The sequence below is a fragment of the Somniosus microcephalus genome, chromosome 5 (assembly GCF_052327205.1).
Source record: "Somniosus microcephalus isolate GS21.2 chromosome 5, FLI_Smic_1.0, whole genome shotgun sequence".
NCBI classification, from domain to species: domain Eukaryota; kingdom Metazoa; phylum Chordata; class Chondrichthyes; order Squaliformes; family Somniosidae; genus Somniosus; species Somniosus microcephalus.
In genome coordinates, this window is record NC_140991.1 from 81,870,245 (window position 1) to 81,893,210 (window position 22,966).

At 45.3% G+C, this 22,966-nt stretch overlaps 1 protein-coding gene across 1 annotated transcript in view; it reads right to left on the reverse strand.

Annotated features, from left to right (window-relative positions):
* The window catches only part of LOC147117154 (disintegrin and metalloproteinase domain-containing protein 22-like), a 140,724-nt gene extending 120,386 nt beyond the window's left edge, over positions 1-20,338 (reverse strand). The window contains exons 1-3 of the mRNA XM_085987205.1: positions 19,971-20,338; positions 19,513-19,706; positions 19,034-19,110 (exon numbers count right to left, since the gene is read on the reverse strand). Coding sequence (XP_085843331.1) covers positions 19,034-19,110; positions 19,513-19,706; positions 19,971-20,058 — 359 coding nt within the window. The 5' untranslated portion in view covers positions 20,059-20,338. The remainder of the gene's footprint in view (positions 1-19,033; positions 19,111-19,512; positions 19,707-19,970) is intronic.
* Between the last annotated feature and the right edge of the window lie 2,628 nt (positions 20,339-22,966).

The window sequence follows — 22,966 nt, forward strand, 5'->3', positions numbered from 1 at the left end:
GGGATTTGGCGATGGAAATGCTGCTGAATGTCATGGGGTGGTGGTTAGATGTTCGCTTGTTGGAGATAGTCATTGCCTGGCACTTGTGTGGTGTGAATGTTACCCACCACTTATCAGCCCAAGCCTGAACGTCGTCCAGGTCTTGTTGCATGCGGGGATGGACTGCTTCATAAACTCCCAGAGATGTCGGGGAACATAGGGTCTAATGAGAGGGAGGAACTGAATGAAATCAGTATTTGTAGGGAAATGGTGTTAGGGAAATTGACAGGATTGAAGGCCGATAAATCCCCAGGGCCTGAATCTACATCCTAGCGTACTTAAGGAAGTGGCCCTAGAAATAGCAGATGCATTGCTGGTCATCTTACAAAATTCTATAGACTCTGGAACAGTTCCCATGGATTGGAGGGTAGCTAATGTAACCCCACTATCTAAAAAAGGTGGTAGAGAAAAAACAGAATTATAGACCAGTAAGCCGGACATCGGTAGTGGGGAAAACGCTAGAGTCCATTATAAAAGATGTAATAGCAGAGCACTTGGAAAACAGTGACAGGATCGGACAAAGTCGACATGGATTTACAAAAGGTAAATCATGCTTGACTAATCTACTGGAAATTTTTGAGGATGTAACTGGTAGAATAGATAAGGGAGAACCAGTGGATGTGGTGTATTTGGACTTTCAGAAGGCTTTCGATAAGGTCCCGCATAAGAGACTAGCGTGCAAAGTTAAAGCACATGGGATTGGGAGTAAGGTACTGATTGGATAGAAAACTGGCTGGCAGACAGGAAGCAAAGAGTTGGAATAAACAGGTCTTTTTCCGAGTGGCAGGCAGTGACTAGTGGGGTACCGGAGGGATCGGTGCTAGGACCCCAGTTATTCACAATATATATTAATGATCTAGACGAGGGAACTAGATGTAATATCTCCAAGTTTGCAGATGACACAAAGCTGGTTGGGCATGTGTGCTGGGAGGAGGATGCAGAGAAACTCCAGTACGATTTGGACAGGTTGGGTGATTATACTGCATCTGCCAAATGTGGATAAATGCGAGGTTATCCAGTTTGGTGGCAAAAACAGGAAGGCAGATTATTAGCTGAACGGCAATAGATTGGGAGAAGGGGAAGTGCAACGAGACCTGGGTGTCCTTGTGCACCAGTCGCTGAAGGTAAGCATGCAGGTGCAGCAGGTGGTTAAGAAGGCAAATGGTATGCTGGCCTTCATAGCGAGAGGATTAGAGTACAGGAGCAAGGATGTCTTGCTGCAGTTGTACAGGGCCTTGGTGAGACCACACCTGGAGTATTGTGTGCAGTTTTGGTCGCCTTATCTGAAGAAGGAAGTTCTTGCCGTGGAGGGAGTGCAACGAAGATTCACCAGACTGATACCTGGGATGGTAGGAATGATGTATGAGGAGAGATTGGGTCGATTAGGCTTATATTCGCTAGAGTTTAGAAGAATGAGGGGATCTCGTTGAAACTTATTAAATTCTAACAGGACTAGACAGACTAGATGCAGGAAGGCTGTTCCCGATGGTGGGGGAGTCCAGAACCAGGGGTCACAGTCTAAGGATAAGGGGTAAGCCATTTAGGACAGAGATGAGGAGGAATTTCTTCACCCAGAGAGTGGTGAACTTGTGGAATTCTCTACCACAGAGGACAGTTGAGGCCAATTCATTAAATATATTCAAGAAGGAGTTAGATATATTTCTTAAGGCTAAGGGGATCAAGGGATATGGGAAGAAAGCAGGGACAGGGTACTGAATTTGGATGATCAGCCATGATTGCACTGAATGGCGGAGCAGGCTTGAGGGGCCAAATGGCCTACTCCTGCTCCTATCTTCTATGTTCTATGTTTCATTACCTAAGGAGTTGTGAATGGCACTGCACACTGTGCAGTCATCAGCAAACATCCCCATTTCTGACCTTATGTTGGAGGGAAGGTTATTAATGAAGCAGCTAAAGATGGTTGGGCCTAGGACACTGCCCTGAGGAACTCCTGCAGCGATGTCCTGGGGCAGTGATGATTGACCTTCAACCACCACAACCATCTTCCTTTGTGCTAGGTATGACTCCAGCCAGTGGAGAGTTTCCCCCCACCACCCCGGCCCCGATTCCCATTGACTTCAGTTTTACTAGGGCTCCTTGATGCCACACTCAGTCAAATGCTGCCTTGATGTCAAGGGCAATCACTCTCACCTCATCTCTGGAATTCAGCTCCATGTTTGGACCAAGGCTGTAATGAGGTCGGGATCCGAGTGGTCTTGGCGGAACCCAAATTGGGCATCAGTGAGCCGGTTATTGATGAGGAAGTGCTGCTTAATTGCACTGTCAATGACACCTTCCATCACTTTGTTGATGATTTAGGTGTCCTCGTACATGAAACACAGAAAGTTAGCATGCAGGTACAGCAAGCAATTACAAAGGCAAATTGCATGTTGGCCTTTATTGCAAGGGGGTTGGAGTACAAGAGTAAGGAAGTCTTGCTACAAATTGTACAGGGCCTTGGTGAGACCGCACGTGGAGTACTGTGCACAGTTTTGGTCTCCTTATTTGAGGAAGGATATACTTGCCTTGGAGGTGGTGCATCAAAGGTTTACTTGATTGATCCCTGGGATGAGAGTTGTCCTATGAGGAGAGATTGGAGTAGATTGTGCCTATACACTCTGAAGTTTGGAAGAATGAGAGATGATCTCATCAAAACATACAAGATTCTGAAGGGGATTGACAGGCTAGATGCCGAGAGGTTGTTTCCCCTGGCTGGAGAGTCTTGGACTAGGGGGCATAGTCTCAGGATAAGGGGGCGGCCATTTAAGACTGAGATGAGGAGGAATTTCTTCACTGAGGGTTGTGAATCTTTGGAATTCTCTACCCTAGAGGGCTGTGGATACTGAATCGTTGAGTATTTAAGGCTGAGACAGATAGATTTTTCAACTCTAGGGGAACCAAGGGATATGGAGATCAGTTGGGAAAGTGAAGTCGAGGTCGAAAATCAGCCATGATCTCATTGAATGGTGGAGCAGGCTCGAGGGGCCGTATGGCCTACTCCTGCTCCTAATTCTTATGTTCATTCTAGTACTTAAATTTGGCAACAGTACACCATTACTTCATAAATAAAATACCACCCTATCCCAGTGGCCCCAACATTTTAGTGCTTTACTTCTAACCAGATCATGAGTTCATCCCAAGTTGCCCGAATTACAAACCTGCACATCTCACTTGTCAAGTATTTTCAGTTGCTAGCTGCTAAAACTGGGGCACTGCATCTCTAAAAAGAAAAGGCAGGCGCTGCCTGTCACAGCTCACAAATCATGCCTCTCGACCGCAATCTGCTACTAAACGGCACTGGTGGTGATCGTGGAAAAGTCTGCAGTTTAGGATGCCATCCACTTCGGATGGAGGAGTAATAAAAGGGCCACAAGAAAGAGGAGACAAAAACAGAGTCAAAAACATACAGCAAACAAGCTCGAGGCAATTCACCTAAAATTTTTGTATGACTTTTTATATTGCAATGATTTTTAAAAGGTACTCAGTACACAACTAAATCTGCATCCATTATCCCAGAGGCAGAGGCAATGGGTCCCAGAGTCTGCCATCAGGATAAAGGAACTCAATTTAGCAGTGTAACTGCCAGGAGTTGGTTCACAGATGCCAGTCCTTTTAAATCCAAGCTGAAACAGTGCTGGTATAAAAGCAGCTTTAGTAGCACTCCAGGTCACCTCTGGAATCTAGGTTTGAATTCAGCCCAGACTGATGAGATGGAAGTCTCCCCCTGTCTGCTGGCTCAATTCCTAGTGGATCAGATTCCACACCAGAAATAATACTCAGCTCCTCACTCCCATTCATTTCAATGTTGCTGACTCCCATTGAATGTCCAAAAATGGGAGCTGGTATGTTTTGAATAAATTAAATCAAAAATTTTAAATAATTAGTATGAGCTTTGATGATGCATGTTTAAAGCACATCAAAATATAGGCAAAATGGCCAATAAATCTGATGGTGCAGTACTCATTTTTCTGGTGCAAAAACGAGTGCCTAAGCATCCAATATGGCAGGCAAGAAGTGCACACTACTGCAGCCATGTCCCTGCTGTTGGGGATTCATTCAGCATGTTCTTTGACCTGCCTGAGAGCAGACCTCTGGGCAGCAATGAGTGCAGTGACGTCCTACATAATGGCTCTCGCCATTTAGTTTCAACATATTGAAACTGGATCAGACAGTCTCATGAAGACTGCCCAACCTCTACCAGTAAATTGAAACAATGATCTGTCAGGAAGTTCAGTGCACTGTCCTACACTGCAACTTTAGCTGCAATTCCTACAGATCAGTTAATGAGGATGCAGCACAATTATTCCAGTATACTGTGGTGGATCATGAATTCACACGTGTGATTCCTCACCTAGAGGGAAGAGTTCCTCTGTGTTCTATGTATAAAAGCATTCTGTATAAGCTGGTTTACACAATTTTGTTACACATCGCACATAAAAGGAAACTTTTCTCTAAGGTGAATTCTAATTTCTGCTGTGCCAGCACAAGTCTAGCAGAAGACAGACACCTCCTCACAGAAGGTAAAGGTCAGCGGGTCGGCTATTCTGTGTTGTGTCTCTGCTCATCTTAGAAGTCAACTCAGTCTCCGAGATGGCAGGGACCTAGAAGTAAGTTGGATAGTTATGGTACAGGAGAGACAAGCTTTGTGGGTCAAATGTTTTTTTCTTATCCCTAACTTTTTTATTCTTGGCAAAAGAAACAGTACGTGGAGAAGGGAAATATTAAAAGGGAAACTTTGTTTTTCAATTATGTAAATATAAAATTATAGGACAGGGCTCACTTTGTCTTCTATTTTACAATTGCATGTGTTAAAGATTATCTTAATTTTGATGTCATGTCAGATAAACATCAACTGCGAGCTGCATCACTACATGATAAAACATTGCCATTACGATTGATTTGATATGTATTAAGGTTATCAGAGAAAAGAGTAGCAGACTTGCCACTGGTTATCATACAGCAGCGATTTGGGGCTGAAGCTCATAAAACAAAGACTGACAACAAAACTGCATTTACCTTAAGTAAAAAATAAAGCAGTTATTGTACTTCAGGGAAACAAAAACAGAATGAAAACAATCCAAGACATTAGTGGTTCAGTGCTTCACTGGGTATGTTTACCAATATGCTGCACTGCAGAATGGAAGGGCATCAGGTGCCTCCTGTGATTCCCCATATGTTAACATTGTAGCCAGATCATCAAAGACCAGGTACTTAGTCACAGTGAACAAAGAATATTAGTGAGCAAGTCAACACCTCCTACCCACTGACTACAGCCATGTAGGCAAAAGCCTGGGTGAAGGTCATGTGACGACTCCTCACTCGGGGGGAGGGGAAGGGGAATAGTGCTTGGCACAGGAGAATCCTAAAAGGTGGGGTGGTGGGATAGAATGTAGGAGACAATTTGAAATGGAGAAAGGATATAAAAATGTTTTTAAACAGTATGTGAATCTAACCCTTCATTTCATGACCAATCCATGAGCACCATCCTTCAGCTAAGCCATTTTGTCACTGATGAGGGATACTGCTCCTGCAACACTAACAATGACGGAAAGGCAGCCACTGTGAGTGCTTCAGAGTTAAGAGATCACTGATTTCACAAATGGTAGAGGTAATAAAATACTTAAAGGCAATGAGAATTTGGAATTTTTCAACACATATTGTAAGTTTTAAAATTTTAATGGAAGATCCACAAATAAACAAGGCCAATTTATGCAAGCAGGTATTCTACAAGCAGTTAAGAATCAAAGGGACTACTAACATACCAAAAATAACACAAGACCTTAAAACAAACATTTCAGTGATCTTTCAGAAAAAAACAGAATTACCACATAGTAGAGAAGGAACTGTTTTCCATACAGGAATTAAACTGCTACCTAGTCAAAAAGGTATACATTGTTATTATATTAACTTCAACTAAAACATCGAACAGGAAGAGCATGACTGCTACTGTTAATTCATTACATTGAACTTTGTCAAGCAGATACCATAATCTTAACAGCTGAGCATTGTTGCTAATGCTACATCAAATTGAACCCAGCTAAGACTAACACTAATTCTGAACTGAATTATGCTATGTTAAATCTACAATTAATGTTTTCTAATTTTAACTCAACTGAATTAATGTTCTATTCAGTGATTAAGTTCATAATGATCTTATCCTTAACTATGTAGAACAACTTGTATTTATATAGCACCTTTAACGTAGTAAAACGTCCCAAGGTGCTTCACAGGAGTATTAAAAGACAAAAAAAATTGACACCGAGCCACAGAAGAAGAAATTAGGACAGGTGACCAAAAGCTTGGTCAAAGAGGTAGGTTTTAAGGAGCGTCTTAAAGGCGGAAAGAGAGGCAGCGAGATTTAGGCAGGGAATTCCAGAGCTTGGGGCCCAGGCAACAGAAGGCAGGGCCACCAATGGTTAAGCGATTTATAATCCGGGATGCTCAAGAATCCAGAATTAGAAGTACAGGAAACTCTTTTTTATCCGGCACCGACGGGACCGGCGTGGTGCCGGTTGATCAAAAAGTCTGGATTACAGAGAGGTATACTTACTAAGGTACGAGAGCCCCGTACACTGCCACAGGTGCAGGAGCCCCGGTTACACGGCCAAAGATCCAGGAGTCCCTGTTGCACAGCAACAGGTGCAGGAACCCCGGTTACACGGCCACTAATATAAAGTAAAACTTACCTGAACCTACTCCTGAATTTTGCCAGTTAAGAGAGATTTCTGGTTATTTAGGTGCCAGTTAAAAGAGAGTTTCCTGTAGAATAAAATGGTTATTTGTTGTACACCAAATTGAAGAGTCAAGATTTAGATAAATTCTTGTAACTGAACTAGTTACGCAGGATGACCCAAAAGCTAGCCGAACTAGGTAGCACAATAACACCCTACAAATTGTAAACTTGAAACCATTATTCCAACAATTTCCACCATTATTTTTGTTGTTTTTATTCCCATTTAAAACCCACGGATATTTCCAAATGATCTAAATCCTGATTGTTCCTTTTAAATCTGCGATCACCATTTAATTTGGACTCATGGCTATTTCAGTTTAAAATGTTCATGCACACATATATTGTTACATTTCCATGTTACACTAATCCGATAGAAGTGTCACTCAGCTCCCTTGAACAGACAAAATAATCAAAGTCTGTAAAAAAATTACAGCCATAGTCACAGCAAAAAATGGCTGTCTTTTTATATCGACTTTACCGTTCTATGATTCATCTAGATTGACCATCTACATTGGAGTGAAACCCAGTTATTGTCACTTCCCATTTACTGCCATTTAGCAAGCAAACTGAGTCCCAAAAAAATGATTACAACATCTTAAACTTTCTCTTGCATGAAGGCCAAGGGGGGGTGGGGGGGCACGATCGGTGGCAGGTCGGGTGGGAAAGTGTTTTTTTTTCCCCCCCCCAGAGGGCCGGAATCCCGCTGTGAACCTGCCGCCATGCACCTTTCCCCGATGTCGGGTCTGTCAGCACTGAGCAGACCCAACATGCAGCGGTGGGGGACCCAATTCAGGTAATTATGACCTTGTTTCGAGATCATTAAGAATACATTTGAGCTCACCTTTTAATTTTACATGCTTGCCCATGGGGTCCTCGCTGCTCGGGGATCACGTCTGTGAAGCTAAGGCGGGAGTTCAGTGGCCATTGAATCAGATGTTGAGTTGACAGCTTGAAATGTACAATAAAAGCTCCCACCTTAGAGATATCTTCCCTCAGCCACAAACTCTTCCTCACTGCATTTCCACAACATATTCACCATGCTGCAAGTCTTTACACAAGTCTCCATCCAGTCTGACCTCATTACCCCTCTCACCATTGACAGATTGCTTCAGTCATCTCTACTTCATCTGCCAACACCAGCCACACCAACCTTCTCCACAATCACCTGATGCTGCACAGGACACAGGGCATCAGCACCTGACCACATTGCTGCCCGGGATGCCAGGGATGGCCTCACCATGGCCAGATTTAATTCACTTGACGCTGTACACCCTGGCTGATACATGATGCACCAGGTTGACGCGCCCCACACCAACACCATAAAACATCCCTACAATGCCCAAGCCATTCCTTTCACACTCCTCACCATTTATTGCAACTCACTAAGCCACTTCCAAAGGTGCACACAAATCTGTTCAAGAAAGTAAAGTGTTGAAAATAAAGGTTTCAATGTTTGACACCACATCAACATAAACTTTACATGAACATTGCATAAAACACCCAAGTGCCTACCCTTGTCTGTTGTTGGTTGATATGATTGCACTAGGAGGAGGGCGAGTGTGAGGGGTGACTAGTGAGATGGGGATGTGATAATATAGATAGAGGGATGGGTGGAAGTGCAAGGTAAGTTGGTGTGAGTAAGGATGTGCAGGAGTAGGGTAAGGAAGGCAGACTGTTGGGAATGTGTTGAGAGGCACAGCAGGATGAAGGGAAGTGTGGCTTTGTACTAACATTTTATGATCTGCTGCACCCAGGTCCTCCTGACCATATCCCTGCTTGTGCCCTCCCCTACAATGTACAACCAGTCTATGTTGACCTGGGGAGGTCTCTTCCGCCCATGGGAAGGGAAGAGGACCTCCCTGCATGCTGTGACTCCCTCCATAAGCATATCAGTGATTGTCTGTGCTTGCAGAACCTCAATGCTGTAGAACACTGACAGCACAAATATCAAAATAAATTTGGATATGGTCCCTTTAAGGAAACTGGCTGATGACACGTCATCAAATGATGTCACCAGACCCACTTCCTCTATTTGGCTGGGAAACGCGCTGGGCGGGCTTAACAAGCCCAACAAGCCCCATCAAAGGAAATTAATTTTACAGAGCTGGATGAAGTCAGCAGCAGGGTCGGGACCCGTGACCGACATCGCCTGCCCTGGACACGTTGAGGTCAGCAAAATTGCAGCCAAAATATCTGAAATGTAAGCTTATTTAAAGGTGTGATAGTTACTTGAAACAAGTTCAAAAACATAGGGGTGGCCTATATTTCAAGTTGAGAGAGATTGCTTTCTAGCAAACTACAATTTGGTGCTTCTTTAATTGTCTCAAATGCAGACAACAGTCTGTGTTTCGTCTTCAAAAAAGTACTCGAGTTAGGAGACCATCCATCAAAAGTTTTCAAATTAGACCCCGGGGAGGGCAGGTAGGAAGATCATCAGATTTCTGCCCATCTAGATCCGTGTATATGGGAGCGCTGTTTTACTTTGGGTAGCTGCCTTTCAGAAGTTGGGACAGGGATCCCTGGGAATGGGTCAATATTTGCATGGGGGACTTGTGGTAAGGCTGGCCAGTTTTAGAAGTAAATTTCATTGGCCCGTAATTTCCGATGCGTACGGGTGTGTAAGAGGTGTGTATAGACCCGTAGGGACCTCGCAAGTGCCGGTTTCCTCCTGCCCTTGAGAAGTATTTTTAAATTATAAATGAATGGGGGGGAAAAAAAAATTTTCCCACTCAATTTAAAAATACTTTTTAAAAAAAGGTAAGTTTATTTTTAGCCCTGTAAAAAAACGTTATTTTTTCCAAAAATTAAATTTGTTGAAAATATTTAATTTAATGTAATTAACATTTTAAAGACATGATTTTTTTTAAATTTATTTAACGTTAGTGTCTTTTTTCAGTGATCCCCATTCATACTTTTGAGAGGTCTACCTGTCAAAAATATGAAGGGGATTCCCTTTTCCCACTGGCTCGCTTGACCCACGTGATCCCAGGGACGCTTGCGAACCGCATGCACCCCTGGGATACCCGGGCCTCTGCGTGCGCACCAGGAGCAGAAGAGTCCAGACCTCAGGAGCCCTCAGGTAAGGGCACAGATTTTTTTTTCCCCCCGCTAGGAGGCATCCGCACGCAGGAAGCCTCTTATCGGAAATTACGGGCCATTATGATTCTGCCTACACTTTGAAGATTAGAGGTCACTTCTTGGTTATCAGTACCCTGAATGAAAGATCATGAGTACAACTACCCTGTAACTAGGGTGAAAACACTTGCAGCGTCAGCTGTGGCTCCGTTGGAAGCACCCTCACTTCTGCGTCAGAAGGTTGTGGGTTCAAGTCCCAATCCAGAGATTTAAGGAAAAATTTAGGCTGGCACTGTCAGAGGTGCTGTCTTTCGAATGAGTCAGAGTTATACAGCACAGAAAAGAGGCCCTTCGGCCCATCGTGTCTGCGCCGGCCATCAAGCCTTATCTATTCTAATCCCATTTTCCAGCACTTGGTCCATGGCCTTGTATGCTATGGCGTTTCAAGTGCTCATCTAAATGCTTCTTGAATGTTGTGAGGGTTCCTGCCTCTACCACCCTCAGGCAGTGAGTTCCAGATTCCAACCACCCTCTGGGTGAAAAAGTTTTTCCTCAAATCCCCTCTAAACCTCCTGCCCCTTACCTTGAAACTATACCCCTTGGTTATTGACCTCTCTACTGAGGGGAAAAGTTCCTTTCTATCTACGCCCCTCATCATTTTGTACACCTCAATCAGGTCCCCCCTCAGCCTTCTCTGCTCCAAGGAAAACAACCCCAGCCTGTCCAGTCTCTCTTCACAGCCTGTTGTGTATGTACCTTTAAGAGAGAACTGCTTTTATACTGTAGTACCGGCAGTAACCACACCTGTATATAAAGCCGTAGCAGGCTTCTGTACTTTCAGTTCCAGCATACCCTCTGTTCAGTAAACACCTGTTATTACCGTTCTTCTGCAGTCCGTGTGTTATTGGTACGCGGACACTACAGTGGCGACGAGCAGGTTCAAACTCACCTGCAGTACTGCATCACCTCATGGGGATCCATCCCTGAAAAGAAGCTTCTTGGAGGTCGAAGCCAGAGCAACGGGCGTTGACCGTGGGCAACCGCCCAGTGATCCATCAGAGTTCAGAGAATCGCAGGGGAAGCTGTGGAGAGCTGGGCTTGGCTCTCCAGTCAAGGTGTTCCAGCAGATCGTGCTGGTAGCAGGTAGTGCGCTGACCCTTCCAGACTGCGGCAGGCTAGAGCTCGATCGAGCGGCTCTGCAAGGGGGCCGTGCAGCGTCGTCGGGAAGGAAAAGAGAGAGAGAGGGTGGAGCGCACAGGGCGCGGTCGGTGCTCAAGAGCCGGGCAGCGTTAAAGAAAATAACCAATGGAGAAAAGCTTTGAAGAGATTGTCAATATCTTACAGGAACATCTAAACCCTACACCGCTGCCGATAGCAGAAAGATTCAAGTTCCATAAAAGAAACCAGCACAAAGATGAGAGTAATGCTGACTATCTTACGGAACTACGCAAGTTATCGAAACACTGCCAGTTCGGAGCAGGACTGGCAGATACCTTAAGGGATAAGTTTGTCTGCGGGCTCGAGAGTGAAGGAACCCAGAAACGACTACTTTCGGAAAAGGACCTTACGCTAGAAAAGGCTTTCAGCGTGGCAGTATCCTACGAAGCAGCAGCACGGGGAGCTGCGGAAATACAACAGAAACCGCAAGAATATAGCACCAATGAAATGGCATATGGAGCAGAAAAGTGCTATCGCTGCGGCAGAACAACCCATGACCAGAAGGATTGCTGGTTTAAGGACAAAGTATGCAGGCAATGTGGAAAAGTGGGACATATAGCACGAGTCTGCAGGTCGGGAAAGAAAACCAACACTAAAAGAGCTAAGGAAAAGTACAAGAAAGTACAAAAGATGACGGACAGTAGTTCATAAGATCAGGAGAGTGATAATGACTCCGGGAGCAGGAGACTAAGTTGTCTAAAGTTACACAACGTGATCGCAAAGGAGGATCACCGAACCATTTGGGTCACCCTCATGATAGCAGGGTCCCAAGTAAAGATGGAATTGGACACAGGATCAGCCCTAACAGTCATGAATCGACGAGACTACGAGCGGCTATTCTCACACATACCCTTGAAGGACACGTCCATTGTCTTGAAGACATATACGAGGCAAAAAGTCTACCCCAGAGGAAAAATAAGGGTGCCCGTTAAATACAACGGCAAGGAAACACAGAAACTGTATCTATATATACTACAAGATGGAGGACCACCATTATTGGGACGTGAACGGATCCGAAAAATACAATTGGATTGGCATTCCATTCAGGCGCTAACTGTGGCTGACAAAAAGGATGACTACGTCACACCTGGACGACTGTCAAAAATTCTAACTGACGCGAAAGAGGTGTTCCAGCAAGGACTTGGGACTCTAAAAGGCGTAACGGCAACGATAAAAATTGAAGATAACGCAAACCCAAAAATTTTTACGGCCAGACCGGTACCGTATGCGATCCGCCCAGCCATCGAAGCAGAGCTGGAGAGTCTGGAGCGTTTGGGTGTGCTGTCCAAGGTGGACTGGAGCGAGTGGGCCACACCCATCGTTCCTGTAATGAAGAAGTCATTGAGCAGCAGGCCTGGGGAACTGAAGAAGGTTTGCATCTGTGGGGACTTCAAGGTAACTGTGAACCCAGTCCTGCACACAGTACAATATCCACTTCCGCGGATAGAAGATATTTTCGCCTCCCTATCTGGAGGGAAACGCTTTACGAAGATTGATCTGGCCCAAGCGTATCTACAAATGGAGGTAGAAGAAGCATCTAGAAAATACCTCACGATAAACACACAAAGGTCTTTACCAGTACAACCGACTGGTATTCGGGGTAGCATCAGCTCCGGCTATTTGGCAGAGGGCGATGGAACAAGTCCTGCAAGGGATCCCGGGGACCCAGTGTTATTTGGACGACATCCTGGTTACAGGCGAAAATGACAGTGAACACCTTGCCAACCTGGAGCAGGTGCTCACTAGATTACAAGAATATGGGCTACGAGCCAACCGCCCCAAATGCGAGTTTTTCAGGAAACAAATCTCGTATTGTGGCCACGTAATTGATGAAGAGGGGTTACATAAGTCCCCAGACAAGATTGAGGCAGTAGTCAAGGCTCCAGCACCGGAAAATGTGTCGCAACTGAGGTCGTTCCTCGGGTTGGTGAACGACTACCATAAGTTCTTGCCAAATTTATCTACAATTCTGCACCCACTGAACGCCCTGCTGCAAACTGGAGTAGCATGGAAATGGAGTGATGAGTGTAAGCGTGCCTTTCAGAAATGTAAATGCCTAATCACTTCAAAAGAAGTATTGGCCCACTACAATCCAACACTACCGATTCGGTTGGCATGTGATGCGTCTCCCTACGGCATTGGAGCGGTGCTGTCGCACAAATTCCTTGACGGTTCAGAGAGGCCAATAGCCTTTGCGTCGCGCTCGTTAACCTCAGCCGAGCGTAACTACGCCCAGATTGACAGGGAGGCCCTCAGCCTGGTGTGGGGGGATGAAGAAGTTCAATCAGTATCTGCACGGGCAGAAATTCACCTTACTGACTGATCACCAGCCTCTTGTCTCCATTTTTAACCCAAAGAAGGGCGTTCCGGTGATGACGGCGCAACGGCTGCAAAGATGGTCCCTTTCTCTAGGGGCACATCAATACGACAGAGTATAAGGGCACGAAACAGCATGGAAACGCTGATGGGCTGTCGCGCCTGCCGCTGCCTACGGTGGAGGAAGCACCTGCAGTGGACCCTGTTGAGATATTCCATTCGACCATAGTCGAATGTCTACTTGTTACAAACTCAAGTATAGAGAAGGAAACCCGAAATGACCCGACACACTCTCGGGTCTATGATTTGACGGTGAAGGGATGGCCAGCACATGGCGGCTCACTGTTGCCAGCATTTTCGCCAAGGAGAGAACAGCTGTCAGTGTGCCGGGGGACCTTGATGTGTGGATCCCGAGTGGTAATTCCACCCAAGTTGAGAGATAGAGTGCTCAGTGAGCTTCATGAGGGTCATCTGGGAGGGGTAAAAATGAAGAGCCTAGCCAGGGCGTTTGTGTGGTGGCCGGGAATCGATAAAGAAATCGAGGAAATGACCAAGAGATGCACAGGATGCCAGAAAGTCCAAAACGCTCCACCACAGGCTCTGCTACATCCATGGGAGTGGCCCTCATCTCCATGGCAACGGGTACACATTGAGTCCATAAATGGACCAGCAAAAATCAATGTTCCTAATCGCTGTGGACGCCCATTCGAAATGGCCAGAGGTCATCAAAATGTCCTCCACCACCACGGAGAAAACTATTGCAGTCCTACGGACCATCTTTGCCAGGAATGGCTTGCCAGAAGAGATTTGCTCCGACAATGGGCCACAGTTTGTGGCAGAGGATTTCCGGAGGTTTTTGAGGAATAATGGGGTAAAGCATTACACATCTGCCCCATATCATCCAGCCACAAATGGATTGGCTGAGAGGTTTGTTCAGACCTTTAAAAAAGCAATAAAGGCGATGTAGAACGACAACATACCACTGCAACACAAGGTGGATAATTTCTTGTTTGCTTACCGGAATGCGACACATGCAGTCACCAACCAAGCTCCAGCCATGATGTTCTTTAACCGAAGGTTAAGATGTCGCCTGGATTTGCTCAAACCAAACATAAGACGAGATGTTGACGATAAGCAATTCCAGCACATGAATGAGAAACCAACCAGGAGCTTCAAGATAGGGCAACCAGTCTTGGCCCGCGACTACCGAACAGAAAAATGGCAGCCAGGAACGATATGCACACAGCAGGGACCACTAATGTACACAGTGGACGTTGGAGAGAGCATCGTGAGGCGCCATGCTGACCAGATTCTAGAGTCACAGGAACAAGTCAAACCCATACCACGAGCATGCGCACCTGGTGATGAACCCGAAGTACAGATTGCGTCTACCTCAGAATCAGTGGTATTGGAAGCTGACGAACCAACCAATGACAATGAGCCAGAATCGACTCTGCCGCAAGAACAGGATACTCGAGAAAGGCGCTATCCAGACAGGATCAGGAAGCCTCCTCAAAGACTGAATTTATAAATGATTACTTTCAGCTGATGTATATAGTACAGAGAAAATTGTAATTAGTTATTATTTAATTGTTAAATGAATGTTATGTACTGTTTATCTAAAAGGGGAGGAATTGTTGTGTATGTACCTAAGAGAGAACTGCTTTTATACTGTAGTACCGGCAGTGACCACACCTGTATATAAAGCCGTAGCAGGCTTCTGTACTTTCAGTTCCAGCATACCCTCTGTTCAGTAAACACCTGTTATTACCATTCTCCTGCAGTCCGTGTGTTATTGGTACGCGGACACTACAGCGCCAACCCAGGTAACATCCTGGTGAAACTCCTCTGCACCCTCTCCAATGCAATCACATCCCTCCTATACTGTGGTGACCAGAACTGCAAACAGTATTCCAGCTGTGGCCTAACTAGCGTTTTGTACAGCTCCATCATAACCTCCCTGTTCTTATATTCTATGCCTCGGCTAGTGAAGGCAAGTATCCCATATGTCTTTTTAACCACCTTATCTACCTGTCCTGCTGCCTTCAGGGATCTCTGTACATGCACACCAAGGTCCCTCTGACCTTCCTAAGGTCCTACCATTCATTGTGTATTCCCTTGCCTTGTTAGTCCTCCCAAAATGCATCACCTCACACTTTTCAGGGTTAAATTCCATTTGCCACTGTTCTGCCCATCTAACCAACCCGTCTATATCGTCCTGTAGCCTGAGGCTTCCCTCCTCGCTATTTACCACTCCACCAATTTTCGTGTCATCTGCGAACTTACTAATCATACCTCCTACATTCATATCTAAATCATTAATGTGCACTACAAACAGCAAAGGACCCAGCACCGATCCCTGCGGTACACCACTGGATACAGGCTTCCAGTCACAAAAACAACCTTCGACCATCACCCTCTGCCCCCTGCCACTAAGCCAATTTTGGATCCAATGTGCCAAATTGTCCTGGATCCCATGGGCTCGTACCTTCTTGACCAATCTCCCATGCGGGACTTTGTCAAAAGCTTTACTGAAGTCCATGTAAGCTACATCAACTGCACTACCCTCATCCACACACCTAGTCACCCCCTCTCAAAATTCAATCAAATTGTTTAGACATGATCTCCCCCTGACAAAGCCATGCTGACTATCCTTGATTAATCCTTACCTCTCCAAGTGGAGACTAATTTTGTCCCTCAGAATTGTTTCCAATAATTTCCCTAACACTGATGTTTGGCTCACTGGCCTGTAATTCCCTGGTTTATTCCTACTACCCTTCTTGAATAATGGTACTACGTTAGCTGTTCTCCAGTCCTCTGGCGCCTCCCCTGTGGCCAGAGAGGTTCTGAAAATGTGTGTCGGAGCCCCTGCAATCTCCTCCCTTGCCTCACACAGCAGCCTGGGATACATCTCTTCTGGGCCTGGGGATTTATCCACTTTTAAGCCTGCTAAAACCGCTAGTACCTCCTCCCTCTCAATACTAATTTGTTCAAGTAGATCACAATCCCCCTGCCTGATTTCTATGCCTACATCATCCTTCTCCATCGTGAACACAGATGCAAAATATTCATTTAAAACCTCACCTACATCGTCCAGCTCTACACACAGATTGCCACTTTGGTCCCTAATGAGCCCTACTCTTTCCCTAGTCATCCTCTTGCCCTTAATATACTTATAAAACTCCTTGGGATTTTCCTTTATTTTGTCTGCCAGTGTTTTTTCATGCCCCCTCTTCGCTCTCCTAATTTCTTTTTTAAGTACCCCCCCCTGCACTTTTTATACTCCTCTAGAAGTTCCACTGTTTTTAGTCCTTTGTATCTGCCAAAAGCCTTCCTTTTTTCCCCTAATCCATTCTAGTATATCCCTTGACATCCAGGGTTCCCTGGGCTTGTTGGTCCCACCCTTGACCTTTACGGGAACATGTTGGCATTGTACTCTCTCTATTTCCTTTCTGAAAGACTCCCATTGCTCTGATGTGGATTTTCCTACAAGTAGCTGATCCCAGTCCACTTTGGCCAGATCCTGCCTTATATTAAAAATCGGCCTTCTCTCCAATTTAGAACCTTTATTTCCGGTCCATCTTTGTCCTTTTCCATGACTACCTTAAATCTCACCGAATTATGGTCACTGTCACCAAAATGCTCTCCTACTGACACTTCTACCACTTGCCCGGCTACATTTCCTAGAATTAGGTCCAGTACCGCCCCCTCTCTTGTAGGACTTTCGACATGCTGGCTCAAAAAGCTCTCTTGGATGCACTAAGAATTCCGCACCCTCTAAGCCTTTCACACTCTGACTATCCCAGTTAATATTGGGGAAGTTGAAATCCCCTACTATTATTACCCTATTATTTCTACACTTCTGAGATTTGCCTACATATCTGTTCCTCTATCTCCCCCTGACTGTTTGGGGGCCTATAGTACACTCCCAGCAAAGTGCTTGTCCCCTTTTTGTTTTTAAGTTCTACCCATATGGCTTCATTAGAGGAACCTGCTAAGGTATCATCCCTCCTTACAGCAGTAATTGACTCCTTGATTAATATTGCAACACCCTCTCCTCTTTTACAACCCCCTCCGTCTCGCCTGAAGATTCTATACCCCGGAATATTGAGCTGCCAGTCCTCAACCATGTCTCAGTGATAGCAACAATATCATACTCCCATGTGTTCATCAACACCTTCAATTCATCTGCCTTACTCGCAAGACTCCTTGCATTAAAATAAATGCCATCCAGCCTTGCCATACTCCCTTGTGCCATTACATATTTGCTCTGCCTTCCAGGCTGACTTGTTTTTTCCTCTATATTTGGCTGTGCATCACCCCTTACTATAGCTCCACTCCGTATCCCATCCCCCTGCCAAGTTAGTTTAAACCCTCCACAACAGCACTAGCAAACCTCCCCGCAAGGATGTTGGTCCCGTTCCGGTTCACGTGCAACCCGTCTGACTTGTACAGGTCCCACCTTCCCCAGAAACAGACCCAGTGATCCAGGAAACTAAAGCCCTCCCTCCTGCACCAACTCTTTAGCCACGCATTCATCTGCTCTATCCTCCTATTCCTATACTCACTGGCACGTGGCACTGGGAGTAATCCAGGGATTACAACCTTTTGAGGTCCTGCTTTTTAATCTGCTACCTAGCTCCCTAAATTCTTGTTGTAGGACCTCATCCCTCTTTCTACCCATGTCATGAGATGTTAATCCGAGGCCCCATATGCTCGCTCAGGTGGACATAAAAGATCGAAGAAGAGTTATCCCTGGTTTCCTGGCCAATCAACATCACAAACAGATTATCTGGTCATTATCACATTGTTGTTTGTGGCAGCTTGCTATGCGTAAATTGGCTGCCACGTTTCCCACATTACAACAGCGATTCCACTTCAAAAAGTATTTCATTGGCTGTATAGCGCTTTGGGACGTCCAGTGGTTGTTAAAGGCGCTATATAAATACAAGTCTTTCATTCTTTTTGTATTACACCCTGTGTCAAAATTCTGGGTGCATTTCACTCCTATTACGCTAAACTCATTACAGTTACTTCTTGAAGTTTTTCATTTAATCCTCTAAACATGTGTGTCTGATTCATATTGTGCTCTCTTAGATCTTGGTGGTCTCGAAGCCACCTCTTCACATGTTTCAGCAACCACTAATTTCAATATACGGCCACCTGACGGGCTTTTCAAATGATTGTTATTTTAACATGAAAAATCTATTCGCCAAAGTTCCCACGAGGTTCATTTAAAAAGGCCTACTTGTTCTACAGCAGCGTTTACAACGCATTTGTAGCGTTCAAACCCCCTAAGTTAAGTTGTGGCAGAGATTCCCAAGTACTTTCTATCACACGGAATCGTTTCAAGCATGTCCCCAAACACAGCAAGCGCACTGGTAACTAGACAATTCCACAAAAACAGGCGGAGTCATTCTGAAACTCCGCCAATCAATAAATCGTCGGTAATACGGAAAACTGAATCGGTGTAGGAAAATCGCAATACTAAACAGCGAGAACAAACCGTAATCCCTCAACCAAACTTTCGCCCAAAGTAATTAATTCGTACAGCGACTTAAAAAGACATATGTCAAGACCAAAGCAACGCAAAGTGCCTGCAGTGTGGGCTGCTGTTACTTCAGGGCTCCCCCCTTTCTCACGCATACTTACTGGTTTAGTTCAACATCCAGAATGAAGGATGAGTCGAAAGCATCAACTTGGAAGGTAGCCTGGGCAACGTGTGTGGACTGCAGGAATCAAAGACAGCAACAATTAGTAACCAGATAACCATCAGCAAATCAATTGTGCCGACTCAAATATGCAACGAAATTTTGTGCAGACCCAGCACGCGCCCTGCGGTAACATTTGTTCAGACTTTAAAAGACTGTGCAAAAAAAATGCAATAAACCATAATGAATGCAAATCATTTGCACCCTGTGCTTGAGCATTAAATGTTTAAACATCCCTTTGATTTAGTGAATTATGCAAACCAGCTCCCCTGTTTTTTTTGATGATGTGTTTTTTATTACTTGTTTTTTTTAATGCAGCCAACGTCTCCAGGGGCGCTAGGAGGGAATGCGGAGGGCGCTGTTTGTATTTGCACATTTTAAATACGGTAAATAAATAGAATTCAGCTGGGCGACGCTTACCGGCTGTGGGTCTACCCGCTCTCCTGTCCTCCTCACCCGGGTGTCCAGGCCAAGCCGGCCGCCTTGCTCCCCGCTGTCCGGGCGCTCGATGAGCCGAAGCGGGCTGGTTGTCTGGGGCTGCTCCAAGCCGCGCTCTCCCCAGCTGGCCGCCGCCTCCTCCCTTCTCCTCAAGGCGTCGTCACCTTCAGCCCAACCTGCAAAGTGCACGGTGCCCGGATACACTGCTGTCAGTTCCATTCATTCGTTGGCATAATTTTTAACCTCCTTCAACCTCCCACCCGAGCCCATCACTGTTCGAAAGTTAAAAGCACAAATCACGCAACTCTCTCTCTTTCTCTCGCAAACACCTCTAATAATTCCACATTTGAAAACCAATATTCAGCTCCCTTTCTTTCCAAAAAGAAAAGCCACCCAGGAAAATGCCTAACATGCAAAGATTAAGGTGCTGATAATCTTACCGGGGTTTCTATTGGAGCTGCTATATTGAACGAGGTAGACTAGTCCACACAGAGATACCAAGGCAATCTGACGCGGTAAGGGCTTCATATTTCATATTCTTTATAACACTGCAAGAGAAAAAAAATAAAAAATCTTCCTTTTCTTTCTCCCAATAATGAATATTTCTTGGCTGGATCCTACGGAATGTTTCGTTCGTATTGTTTGCTCTGTGTGTGTGTGTGTTTTTGCTCTGCTTCCTGTAGAGTGCAGGCTGCAGCACTGGATAGCAGTGACAGGCTGAGAGCATCTGAGCGCCTGCCTCCTCCCTTTCTCCTCTACCTCATCGCTTCCAGTCAGCCAGATCTCCTCATTTCTGGTCCACGTTCACGTCAATCCCCGCGCACATCTCGCCGGCTGCAGAGTGCGGGGCCGACACTGAGCATGTGCAGCAGCATCGTAACGGTCTCTGGGAGATGGTACTCTCGAGCAAGTGCGGAGACTGCAGCAAGAGGCCATCCTGCCATAGCAGGATATCACATGCCTGTATTAATATTTTAATCCATTGAACCCTTTCAAAGATCATTTCTGAGAAAGTGAATTCACTTACAAGGCCAAATTTGTTGCTTGCAGAGCATTGCAGGCAGTTAATGCTGTATTTCCAGTTCTGATATTATACAAACACACCCTGAGATGAACAGATTATTAACAAGTTTCATTTCTTGATGATTTACCTATTCATGATTGTAAGCAACGTGTATGTGTATAATAATTCATGTAATAAGATTCTGCAATATATTTAGTACAGTTTAGTTCACAATAAGATCATTTTCCTTTTTGGCATCACTTCCTAAGTATTAACATCGATCTGATCTGCACTGAAAGAATATTAATGATGACAATGCATTGTGTTTATATAAATAATATATATGGAACCATACGGACTGATGGCTGACTCCAACCTTCACATTCAGTTACTGTTACTAAAATCCTATCAGTTCTGGGCACCGCACCTCAGGAAGCTTGCAAGGGGTGCAGCGCAGATTCAACAGAATGATACCCAGTCTAAAAGGGTTAAATTATGAGGACAGGTTGCATAGACTAGCCTTGTATTTCCTTGAGTACAGAAGACTAAGGGGTTATGTAATTTTTTAAAATTCACTTATGGGACCTGGGCATCACTGGCAAGGCCAGCATTTATTGCACATCGTTAATTGCCCTTGAGAAGGTGGTGGTGAGCCGCCTTCTTGAACCGCTGCAGTGAAGGTACTCCCACAATGCTGTTAGGGAGTTCCAGGATTTTGACCCAGTGATGATGAAGGATCGCAATATACCTCTAAGTCAGGATGGTGTGTGACTTGGAGGGGAACTTGGAGGTGGTGGTGTTCCCATGCACCTGCTGCCCTTGTCCTTCTAGGTGGAAGAGGTCGCCGGTTTGGGGAAGCAGAATTGAGGTGTTTAAGATGATTAAAGGACTTGATAGGGTAGCTAGAGAGAAACTATTTCTTCTGCTGGGTGAATCCAGTTCAAGGGGGCATAACCTAAAAAAATGCGATGGCTGTTCAGGGGTGATGTCAGAAAGTGCTTCTTCACAAAAAGGTAGTGGAAATCTCTTCTCCCAAAAAGCTATTAAGGTCAATTGAAAATGTAAAAATTCAAATTGTTAGATTTTTGTTAGCTAAGGATATAAAGAGATATGGAACCAAGGCAAGTAAATGGGGTTGAAATACAGATCAGCCATGATCTAATTGAAGGCAGAACAAGTTCAAGGGGCTGAATGGCCTACTCCTATTCCTATGTTCCCATCAGTGTATAACTTAAAAGAACCTTAATTCCTGTCAATTGAGCTGGAGTGACAAATATCATTTTGTCATTTATGATGCACTACTGGGGAAGAGGGCTTGGTTGTAAGCCTGAGTGTCCAAACTGCAGCTCTAGGGCCACATGTTCCCCAACACCACACCTCAGTGCTTCCAAACCCCACTGCTGTGAAACACCAGGACCACCCCAGTAACCCTCCCTCCAATCCTACTAAAACCCAGGACTTCCTCCTTTGTGCTGCAAAATCTCAGGATCTCACCACAGTTCAGACGACAGGCCGTCCCCTCCCCTCCCCTCCCCTCCACCACCGCTTTATGGTGCACCAGTGTGGTCAAACATTCTTTCCCACCATGCTGATAAATATTAAGATTCCTTATCTAATTGCTTCAAATTTTTAGGATCTCCACCAAATTCTGCTTAATCCAGGATTTCTCCGGATTTCTCCCCATCCCTCCCCATGCTGAAAAACCTTTGGATCTCCAGCACAGTACTGCCAGATTCCAAAAAAAAAGGAAGACTTGCATTTATATTCAACGGCATTACCATCGCCGAATCCCCCACCATCAACATCCTGGGGGTCACCATTGACCAGAAACTTAACTGGACCAGCCACATAAACACTGTGGCAACAAGAGTAGGTCAGAGGCTGGGTATTCTGCGGCAAGTGTCTCACCTCCTGACTCCCCAAAGCCTTTCCACCATCTACAAGGCACAAGTAAGGAGTGTGATGGAATACTCTCCACTTGCCTGGATGAGTGCAGGTCCAACAACACTCAAGAAGCTCGACACCATCCAGGACAAAAGCAGCCCGCTTGATTGGCACCCCATCCATCACCTTAAACATTCACTTCCTCCACCACTGGCGTACCATGGCTGCAGTGTGTACCATCTACAAGATGCACTGCAGCAACTCGCCAAGGCTTCTTCGGCATCACCTCACATACCCGTGACCGCTTCCACCTAGAAGGACAAGGGCAGCAGGCGCATGGGAACACTACTACCTCCAAGTTCCTCTCCAAGTCACACACCATCCTGACTTAGAAGTATATTGCCGATCCTTCATCGTTGCTGGGTAAAAATCCTGGAACTCCCTCCCTAACAGCACTGTGGGAGTACCTTCACCATACAGACTGCAGCGGTTCAAGAAGGCGGCTCACCACCTTCTCAAGGGCAATTAGTGATGTGCAATAAATGCTGG